At 40.1% G+C, this 11,530-nt stretch overlaps 1 protein-coding gene across 1 annotated transcript in view; it reads left to right on the top strand.

The window, feature by feature from the left end:
• PAWR (pro-apoptotic WT1 regulator) overlaps positions 1–11,530 on the top strand; it is a gene marked incomplete at its 5' end in the record, with an annotated part of 114,969 nt that continues 103,439 nt past the window's right edge. The window contains 1 exon segment of the mRNA XM_014585712.2: positions 1–214. Coding sequence (XP_014441198.1) covers positions 1–214 — 214 coding nt within the window.

Raw genomic sequence — 11,530 nt, 5'->3', positions numbered from 1 at the left:
CGCCCCGGGCCGCCGCGGGCCGGAGGAAGAGCCCCCGGCCGCGGCCGCCTCGGGTGCACCGCCGCCACGGGGCGACGAGGAGGAGCCGGACAGCGCCCAGGAGAAAGGCAAGAGCTCGGGCCCCAGCGCCAGGAAAGGCAAGGGGCAGATCGAGAAGAGGAAGCTCCGGGAGAAGCGGCGATCCACCGGCGTGGTCAACATCCCCGCCGCAGAGGTGAGCGCGGCGCCGGCGGCCGGTCTGTGGCCAGCGGCCGCCACCTTGTGTCTTGTGCCGGGGAGCGCCCTGGTCTCCGGGGCCCACAGCTCTCTAGCTCGCACTTCCTATCCTTTCACCGAGTTGGGCTGGCCGAGGGTGACGGAGTTGTACTCCAAACAAACGCTTCCTGGGAAGTTCCCTAAGCCCAAAGTAGGACACGTGCTTTTCAGGCTTCCCACTGGATCCTTCTTTACAGGAGTGCAAAGACGTCTGGCTTCAGGACTAGCCTACCTAGACTTGCTTGCTTATGCTTGATCAGTTAGAAAAATTGATTATGGTGATGACGACATACTCTAGTTTCCCACGTGTTGATTTCCAGGGATCAGATTGTTGATCTCCTCTGTTAGCAATGTTTAATAACACCTGCAAAAGAAACGTGGTTGTAGCAACACCCAAGACAACTTTATCTCGCGATGAATGCAAGATGGGTATATTCAAACGAGTGCGTGCACTATTTCATGTATAAACCGACTGTTGATGAATTGGGCGCCCCAGAGCACAGTTCATTTCTGAGTGATATTTAGGACCATAGGGATGAATAGCCACTCACGAATCTGTATCTGGAAACATTCGTGGTACTGGTTTTCTTGTGGTTTTGTTTTGGTATTTTTGAGCAGTCTGCAAACGTTTCTGGAGGCGCCAGCATCTTCCTATTAGAATGGCTGGTAAAAAGTTTTAAATTAGTATATAATCGCACCTTCCTGTCTGAAACAACACAGCTCCAAAAAAGTTTTGGTTATATCCATAGCAGCTCGAAGTTTTGGGGAAGTGGTTCAGCTACTTTGTTTTCACCAAAAGCTGTATCTTTTTTCTCTTTGGCTCTTTAGTTCTCCCTCTCCACCCTTTATTCATTCAGCTTTGCCACTACTCATTAACTATTGAGAATTTACTGACTTTAATTGTGGTATAACTAAAAGCATTTGCAAAAAGCGTGTATATCAAATATGTCAAAATGTTTAACTCTAAATATGATTTCTGTACCTGGATAATCACAATGTGTCTTTGTAGAATGCATTTTTATATAAGTGTTTCAGATAGATTTTTATCAGCCAGGGTACTGTCCTCTGCGGTTTGCTACTTGCACAGAAGATCTGTTATTCATTAAATTGTTTTAAAAGGAATTCATAAGAGTGGTAATCAAATTTCCCATAGCAGCTCGAAGTTTTGGGGAAGTGGTTCAGCTACTTTGTTTTCACCAAAAGCTGTATCTTTTTTCTCTTTGGCTCTTTAGTTCTCCCTCTCCACCCTTTATTCATTCAGCTTTGCCACTACTCATTAACTATTGAGAATTTACTGACTTTAATTGTGGTATAACTAAAAGCATTTGCAAAAAGCGTGTATATCAAATATGTCAAAATGTTTAACTCTAAATATGATTTCTGTACCTGGATAATCACAATGTGTCTTTGTAGAATGCATTTTTATATAAGTGTTTCAGATAGATTTTTATCAGCCAGGGTACTGTCCTCTGCGGTTTGCTACTTGCACAGAAGATCTGTTATTCATTAAATTGTTTTAAAAGGAATTCATAAGAGTGGTAATCAAATTTCCAGGGTTTTTTTTTTTTTTTTTTTTTTTAAGTTGAAATATGAAGATTAAGAGGAAATTGAAGACAAGGTTTTGGAACAGCTACATTCCGCAACTTTATTTTTAAAAGTAGCTGATGGTCCAGATAAACGAATTTGTCATGTTCACTGTTTTCCTTATTCTTCATCTGACAGGGGGCTCATTTTGGGAAATATCTTGGCAGATGTTAATCTTCACGTTTTTTCTGGCTGGTTGTGCTAAAATGATTTTTCAAGGGCTTTTTTGCTTGTTTGTTTTTTTAAACACGACTAATGTTTGTTGGAGGAATGAAGTAAGGTGTATCTTGTGTCCTAAGAAACATCCTTTGTTAGGACTCTGGCTTTGAGTAAGGGAGCATAGTGCAGAGAATGTAGATGACTCCCCACTACAACTGAGTCTAATACTTTGGAATGTTTTTCGTTTGGGTGTTGGCAGCTCCTAAATTTAATCTTCCTTAAAAACAAACAACCCAGGGTACCATTTTTCTTTTTTCTTTTTTTGCCTGTGGAATTTGAACCTTTTTTATTGAATAGGGAATTGAGCACTGCTTTCTCTTAGTGGTAACTATGGCTCTGTTTTAAGCTGTAGGACTCAACAAAACATGGTAATGTTTTACCACAGTGTCTCATTAACAGGTATAATTTCTGAGTGGTTCCTTCTCACATTTTCAGTCTTTTAAAAATAAGTTTTCAGATTATTTTAAAGTAAAATATACGTTGCAAAAACATATATCATAATGGTAGACCTTTTTATTACTATTTTTTAGTTTTGCTACAGGGTTCACAGGTGTACTCATTGGAGAAAGTGAGAAATCCCACCCCCTCGGATTGATGGCCACACCTCAGTCCCTTCCTCCGTTCTCCTCTGGGGATTCCTGACACATTTGCACACACACTTAGCATGTTCTTCAAGCCACCAGATCCAGGACTCAAACAACCACAACAGTCAGCCCTGTGGGATCCAGCCGCCCCAACTACCACACAACTGGCTAGTCCCATTTTCTTATCTTTAAATTGTTGATTTTTGGGGCCAGCAGGTAATGTGGACTCTGGCCAACTGTGGTTCGAGTCCTGGACCCTGTGACTTGCTTTCTCATTCTCCCTGTCCCAACCTTCTCTCCCTCTGCCCCTCTCTGGTCAAATTAAAATAATAAAGGGGACCAGCAGGTGGTATGGTCATTAAGACGCTAGACAGTCCTACATGGTCGACCATGGTTTGAGTCCCAGATCTGGTGACTTGCTTTCTTTCTCTCTCTTCTCTTTCTCTCTGGTCAAAAAAAAATTTAATGGGACCAGCAGTTAGCTGGTTATGTGGCTGGACTCCCGTGTAGTTGACCGTGGTTCTAGTCCCGGACCCGGTGGCTTAAACTCACACCGGGCGCGTGTGTATGCTTGCCCAAGATCCCGAGAGGAGAATGGAGGAGAAGGGATTGCGGCATGACCATCCCCCCTATTTTTAAATAATTATTTTATTTTATTTATTTATTTTAAATATGCTGTAGAGCATGTGTGTTCATCAGAGAGACAGAGATGGAGGGAAAGTGAGAAAACAAGCCACCAGGTCTGGAACTTGAAATGGTTGGCCATGTGGGATTCCGTGCCTTAACCACCATGCCACTTGGTAGCCTCATAAATATTGATTTGGTTATTTTTTAGAATTGTGTGCTATTCATCTAGTATTTTTTAAAATAAATCTAAAATTTAACTTTATTTTACTTATTCATTTTAATTTGACCAGAGAGGGACTGAGTGAGAAAGAGAGATAGAGAGAAAGCCACCAGGACTTGAACCACAATTGGCCATGTGGGAGTCTAGCGCCCTCTACCACTGTGCCACCTGCTGGCCCCTCATCTAGTAGTTTTAATGAGGAGAATGCCAGCTGCTATAGCATTTCTTGTGTAATATAACTTAGCCCTTGTGTTTTGAAAAAACATATTTTATAAGCTTTTTAGTTATGAAAATATTGTAAAATGATGAAAATCTGTCAACAGTCAAAAATAGACTTGCATTTTATCTTGAGTAAGACTATGATTTTCAGACAGTATTCCCAGCCAAGTTTATATTAATAGATTAACATGTAGTTTGTATGTAGACAGCCTATTTTAGTGGTTGACAATTTCTTTCAGAAGTACTTATTAAGCATCTGTATAACACATTCATTATGATTTTAACTCATTTTACTAGTTGAAAAGTATTACATGTTATTGTTATAAAAGTACCTGATAGCTGCTAAAGATACCAAAATCAACTAGAAGATAGATTTAGCATGGAAGCAGGTCAAAAACTGAAACTGGCTGAGGAAGGTTGGAGAGAGAGTGGATTCTGTGTTTGATGACTCTGAAAGTCCAAATATCCAGTGTTTAATGGGGTATACCTAAGTTCATCTCATTTGCTAAGAGACAAAACAAACAAATAAACAAAACCCCTATTTTCTCAGGTTTTGCTTTTTCTATTTCATTTGGGTAATAATTAGCCTGAATTGGACAATTTGTATGAGACCTATGCTCTGCCGGTAGTTTCTGTGGATGCTTATCTCATCAGTCAGATGTTTGTTGCATGTCTGTGTACGAGACACTTCCTAAGCACTGGAGGAAACAAGAATAAAGGAGTTTATTCTCAAGGAACAGGGATGTAATTTAGGAAGAAGCCTAGACATAATTATGTGAAGAAAAAATAAAACTACTGGGTTAACTGTTTAAAGATCACCTTAACGCAGCCCGTAACTAATTATTTATTAGAAATATTGTGTATTGGGAGCCGGCAGGTGGCATGGTGGTCGAGAGCACTGGATTCCCACACAGCCAACCACGGTTCAAGTCTTGGACCTGGCAGCTTGCTTTCTCCCTTTCTCTTTCTGTCTCTCTCTGGTCAAATAAAAAAAAAATGATAATAATAAAAAATTAAATCAATAATTCTTTAAAAAAATATTGTGTGTTTGAGGCCAGCAGGTGGGTTGGTGGTTAAGGCACTGGACACTCCCACATGGCTGACCACAGTTCAAGTTCTGGACCTAGGGGCTTGTTTTCTCACTTCTCTGTCTCTCTTTGTATCTCTCTCTGGTCAAATGAAGATAAATGAATGAATAACTAAAACTAGATACCTCATTCTTTTTTAAAAAAGAAATACTGTGTATTTTGCGCCAGCCTGTGGTGTGGTGGTTATGGTGCATGGATTCCCACATGACTGACTGTGGGTTCAAGTCCCAAACCAAGAGGCTTGAAAAACAGAATAGGTGTGTGTGTGTGTGTGTGTGTGTGTGTGTGCGTGCGTGTGTGTGCGTGTGCGCATGTCCAAAATCCTGAAGGGCAGTTGGGGGAAATGGAGGAGAGGATTGTGGCCTGACCATTCCCTGGTAGGCATGGTGGCTGACTGGTTTCTCATTTTCTCTTTCTTTTCTCTTTCTCTGGGGAGCACATGTGCCCTATGACAAAAAAGAAAAAAAGGAAGAAAGAGTACTTAAAAGGAAGAGATGATTGGGTTGGGGGAAACTGAGGATGAGAGTTTTGACTCAAGCCTCGTATATGTTTCTAGACCCAGTTTTGCATATGTTCTCACATACACGTATGCATAACTGCATAGTATTTAAGTATCAGAATGCAGCGGGTTTTAACTCCGGCAGCACATTGGTAATCTGCAAGGAGCTTAAGAAAGTGCTCTTCCCTCCATGCTGATTCTTTGTCTTCTCCATCTTTCATGCCCTTATTTATTTAAAGTTTTTGTTGAGCATGTGTGCTTGCTGGAGAGAGACACACAGAGAGAAAGAGAGGGAAAATGAGAAATGACCCCCCCAGGGGATAGCCACACCACAGTCTCCTCTCTACCATTCTCTTCTTGAGATTTTGGGCACACATGCCTGGCATGTTTTTCCAGTTGCCAGATCCAAGACTTGACCCATGGAGTTGGCCATATTGGATCCAGTGCCTTAACCTCCACACTACCTGCTGCCCACTGCCCTAATGATTTAATGGGTCTTGGATGGATCTTAGGCATTGATACTTCTACAAGTTCCCCCGGTAATTTCAGGGTATGTAAGGGTTAGGAAACTATTTGGCTGCAGAATGGGGATATAGAAATGCCCACAAAGTGCTCTCAAGTAATATAAGAAAATACAGTAAGTACAGTGATAAGTATAGTCTAGTTCCTGAGCAGGGTACCGAGCTCAAGTGGAAGAATAGTTGGGAAGTGTTTCTAGACAATTATTCACTTGTTCTCAAATTGCCTGTGAAGTTAATGCCGTGGAATAAGTTTGCATACATGAATTAATAGATATAGTTACTTTAGAAAATATAATCTTTCAGTAGGTAGAAGTGGCACTGAAGTTTTGGTTTGAATAAAAAGTTACCATATACTTAAAGCTTCTGTTTGCATTGGTTGGTTAACAAGCTTTATGTGCTGTCTTAATTAAGGCTCACAGCAAATTCCATATGGTAGTTACAGCTACTCTTTTATCCTCATTTCTGGAGGAAAAAAATAGTCTTAGAATTTAAATGACTCAAGATCATATAGAAGGTAAAGAACAATATTCTAAACATTTCTGTACTCTTTTGGTGTATGTATGCATTTATGGAAAGGCTTTTAAGAGCTTTCGAAAGTCAGCCGATCTTGCATTATTGAGCATAGTTCCCTTCATTTTTTCTGTAATTTTTTTTTAAATGAAAGGTTATCTTAAATAATATAAATATCTGAGTGGAGAAAGTAGTGAAAATATGAAATTGAATAGAAATTAAGGTCAAATTGATAGGCTCAGAGATTGATCCGACCCTCTGATCTATGGCTTGCTAGGCAAAATTTGGAACCCTAGTCCATCAGCACAATTTATGTTTGGCCACTGGTCAGGAAATGTGGGTTTTTAATTTATTTACATGATAAATTATTTTTCTATTCTGGTGGAGTTATAACATCTACTCCCTAGTTTGAACTCAGGATGGTAAAAGGAGAATAAAGGAGCATTTAATGTACAGAAAGAACTTTTGAGGGAACACAGTTTAGATCATAGCTATTCATTATATTTCCTGAACATGATATAGGGCATGTTCCACTTAGTAAACTTCATAAATCCAGGTAGATTAAGAAATGCCTTTCGGTGTGTTCCAGACTGTCTACCTTTCTAAGTGATGAGTCAGGAGAGAAGCTAGTCATGACTCAGAGTTTAAGAAAATTGGATTGGTGAGGGGAGTAGATGTAGTGTAAACACTGAGGCTACTTAATATGATTTTATGCCCAACTTTTCTACATGTTTGAGCTCATTGGTAAATTGAATTTTAATATTGTCAGGATTTATAATGAAGTGTCTGAGCTGAGATGCCATGTCTCATAAAAATAATAATTATGCAATTAAAGTAGACAAGCCGGTATGCTTATTAAGCACCAGGTACAGTTCTGAGCACTTTACATGTACTGGTGTATTTCATTCTCGCTGCAGCCCTGTGGGAGTTGGGGCAGAGAAGGTAAGTTACTGACTTGACTGAGGTCTTGTAGGTAGTTAAGAAGTAGAGTGGAGAGAGTCGTCTGTGTTCAGTCTAGTGCTTAATAAACCGTCCGTGTGTTGGGGACCAGCAGTTAGCAAAATGGCTATGTCGCTGGACTCCCATGTAGTCGACTGTGGTTCGTGTCCTGGACCTGGTGGCTTAAAACTCATGCCGGGTGCATGTGCGTGCGTGCCCAAGATCCTGAGAGGAGAATGGAGGAGAAGGGATTGCGCAAGGCTTGGCCATCCCCTCTGGGGGGTGATTTCTCGCTTTCTGTCTCTCTGTCTCTCTTTGTCTGTCTGGCGAGCGCACGCGCCCTATAGCAAAAACCTCTCTAAAAAAAAAAAAAAGTTTTGGTTTGTTTTTCTCTTGTACACATAAGTTCATCATTTATAACCTTCCAATATTGTTACACTTAAACATTCATATTTTAAAGCATTCATGAAATTAAGTATCTGCCTTTCTCACATTTCACAGATAAAAGTAAGTTGTACTAGAATAATCTCAATTTTAAGTGTCTTGAAACTCGGTCACTCGTAATGGCCTGCTCGGGAGAAGCCGGATCCGACATGGCCACTGCCTTTTGAATCCCCAGCCCAGGCAGCTTGAAAAGACTCCAGACGCACATGCAAGTGCCCAGGATGTGACAGGCTGGGCGTCAGGAGTGTGGGATCTGAGTGGGACCAGACCCTGGGGAGGTGCTCCTGCTTTCTCTTTCTCTCTCTCTCTCTCTCTCTCTCTCTTTCTCTCTCTCGTGTGCACTCAAATGCTCTCTCTTGAATAATCAAACAAAACCAAAAAACTTGGTCATTCTTCCAGTCTGTTCTCCACTGCTTAATGACAGAATGCCTGAAGCTGGGTAATTTATAAAAATCAAGGTTTATTCAGCTTGTGGTTTGGAGGTCTGGGGAATACATCAGATAAGGATCTTCTTCCTGATGAAAAATATGGCAGAGGGCATCACACGGCAAGCACATGTGTGTCTCTCTTGTTCTCTCTTTTTATAAACGCAGGACGAGTCACATGGGGGCCCCACCCTGATGACCTTAATCCTTCCTGTGGTCACATCCCAAAGAGTTCACCTTTCAACACCACAGTTGGAACAACTGTGACTCACCAGATTTCAATGCATAAATTTTTTTAGGGGGGGAGGGATTTAAACAATAGCTGTCACCTACTAGAACTTGTTTATACTGGGGTTTAGTATAAGAGGTTATTTGACTTAACTGAATATAATACTTCTGTTTATATTTCTATGTATCTTCCATGACGATGCAAGGTTCTACCAGGTAAACAGTTGAGAATAGCAATTCAAAGTTGTGTTTTTTTTTTTTTTTTTTTAAAGAACTTTAGACTGCTTATAGCCTTAGCTATGCTACTGTGTTACTTAAGTCAGTATCCTAAAGGAGGTGGCTGGGGAGAGGGGCAGTACCTGTGCCAGTGTCACCTCCATTCTTTATTTGAAAAACAGATTTTTAGAATCCACTGGAAGAAGGGAGGTTACCAAGATGCTGGATTTTTACATGTGCTTGAGTGATTCTTCTTTTCAAAATATTTTATTTAAGTTTATTTATTATTATTATTATTATTATTGGAGAGGTTTTTGCTATAGGGTGTGTGTGTTTGCTAGAAAGAAAGACAGAGACAGAGAGAAAGCGAGAAATCACCCCTCGGGGGGATGGCCATGCCGCAATCCCTTCTCCTCCATTCTCCTCTCGAGATCTTGGGCAAACACGCACATGCACCCGGCGTGAGTTTAAGCCACCGGGTCCAGGACTCCAACCACAATCAACTACATGGGAGTCCAGCGACATAACCATTATGCCAACTGCTGGTCCTTATTTATTATTATTTGTTAAGAGTTATTTTTATTTAACTTTATTTATTCATTCATTTATTTATTTGTATTTGACCATAGAGGGACTGAGTGAGAGAGAGAGAAAGTGAGAAAGCAAGCCACCAGGTCCAGGAGTCGAACCATGTCAGCCATGCGGGAGTCCAGCACCCCTAACCTGTCTTGTTTCTTATCCAGAATTTGGAAGCCTAACTACAGAAAACAACCCTAACAATTAATATGTAATTAGAATTTTTACTGTCATTCATTTAAAATCTTTATATCACTAAGGTATGTAATTGTTTGTAAATATATTTAGTAATTAACAACTCAGACTTTTTTTAAAGAGAGAGAAAGAAGAGAGAGAGAAAGTGAGAAAGCAAGCTGCCAGGTCCAGGACTCCCAACAGTGGTTAGCCATGTGGTAACCAGGTGGTAGCACTTTAACCACCACGGCTGCCTGCTTGCCCCTTTGTGTATTTCTTTCATGAGAGAGAAGAAAGACAGACGGACACAATTTTTACCTTGTGATCCCCTCCTAGCCTCTCCAGCCCAGATCACAGGTGCTCCTGGCACAGGGAGGTCTCAGGACCATCCCTGTGCGAGTCCTGTTGCTTTACCACTGTACCACCATCGAGTCTCGAGCAATTCAAACTCTTAAGCCAGTTTTGGCCATCTTATCAAACTGTTAGAAAATGCAATAATTTTTTTCCCTTTTGTTTACTACACTTGCATGTTAAATCTGTAGGCAACCTTGACTAGGGATTTTTTTATTTTTTAAAGAGAATTTTTTTGCTATAGGGTTTATATGCACTCGCAACAGAGTCAGACAGAAAGCTAGAAATCACCCCCCAGGTGGGATGGTCATGGTGCAGTCCTTTCTTCTCCATTCTCTTCTCAAGATTTTGGGCATGCATACACACGTTCCTTATGTGGGTTTTAAATCTCCAGGTCCGGGACTTGAACCTCAGTTGACTATGTGGGAATCCAGCGATGTAACAATTATGCAATCTGCTGGTCTTGACTAGGGATTGGTTTTTAACTCACTTGGTTAACAGCTGAGGTGACTGTTAGATTAAGTCTCAGGAAACTGTTATAGTTACTGGTATAGGATAGAGCCTTGGCTATCTGTTAAATTCTCCTTAAGTTACTTATAAATAAGTACCATGTATGGGTAAAACTGTGGGACTATTTTTAAAAATTTTAAAAAGACTTATTTTATTTATTATTATTATTTTTTAATTTGACCAGAGAGAGAAAATGAAAAAGCAAGCCCAACCGCCAGGTCTGGGACTCAACCTGTGGTCAGTCATGTGGGAGTCCAGAGCCTGCTTGCCCCACTGCAGGAATATTTAATTTCTAAAAGTATCTATGTTATAGATTTCAAAGCTAGAAACAGATTTAGAATGTTGAAATCTAAATGAACTTTCGTTCATTTATTGGTGGTAGTTTTAGGAAATTTCAGTACATTTCTGTGGGTCACAATGTGAGTTTTACTAAGTCATTTATTTTAGTAGCTGAATTCAAGAAATTGGGCAGTTGTGTTCTGGAAATGAGTATTTCATTAGGGTTTTGCTGAAATGAATAGTAGGAAAGAATGTATGCTGTAGATTACAGAAATAGCTATAACAACTAAAAATTTGCTTTCAGGTTCTTTATAATAACCTCAAGGAGACTGATTAGGATAAATAATACATTTTGAAATATGGACTAAAACATGTTTATGATAAAATTAAGATTTCAACTAAGACTAAGCTTATCTATGGGCATATAAACAAATTGCTTAATGTGATTTCTTTGAAAATTTGAAAGTTTTATAAAATACGCATTGATTTTCTGTTACTTTGGAGTTTCTTTAAGAATAACTTTAAAAGAATATGTATCTTAGTTATGAGAAACAGAATTAATGTTCAGAAGATGATGCTTGAGGAGTATAAAAAAAGATTATATTAGCTGAAAGAAAGAAGTCCTTTTAGGTTTAGAACTTTTATTTTTAATAATTATTTTATTTTTATTTACTTTTTTTTTTGAGAGGTTTTTGCTATAGGGCATGTGCGCTCAACAGAAAGACAGAGAGACACAGAGAGACAGAAAGAGAGAAATCACCCCCCAGGGAGGATGGCCACGCTGCAATTCCTTCTCCTCCATTATCCTCTCAGGATCTTGGGCATGCACACACACGCACCCAGGGTGAGTTTAATCCACTGGGTCCAGGACTCGAACCGCGGTCAACTATGTGGGAGTTCAGTGACATAGTCGTTAGGCTAACTGCTGTTCTCAAGAATTATTTTATTTAACTTTATTTATTTATTCATTTGTTCCTTTCAATTTGACCAGAGAGGGACAGAGAGAGAGAGGGAGAGGAAGAAAGAGAGAGAGAGAGAGAGAGAGAGAGAGAGAAAGCAAGG

Source organism: Tupaia chinensis, unplaced genomic scaffold (genome assembly GCF_000334495.1).
Source record: "Tupaia chinensis unplaced genomic scaffold, TupChi_1.0 Scaffold000085_1, whole genome shotgun sequence".
Taxonomy (NCBI): Eukaryota; Metazoa; Chordata; class Mammalia; order Scandentia; family Tupaiidae; genus Tupaia; species Tupaia belangeri.
This window is presented reverse-complemented; position numbering and strand designations above follow the sequence as displayed.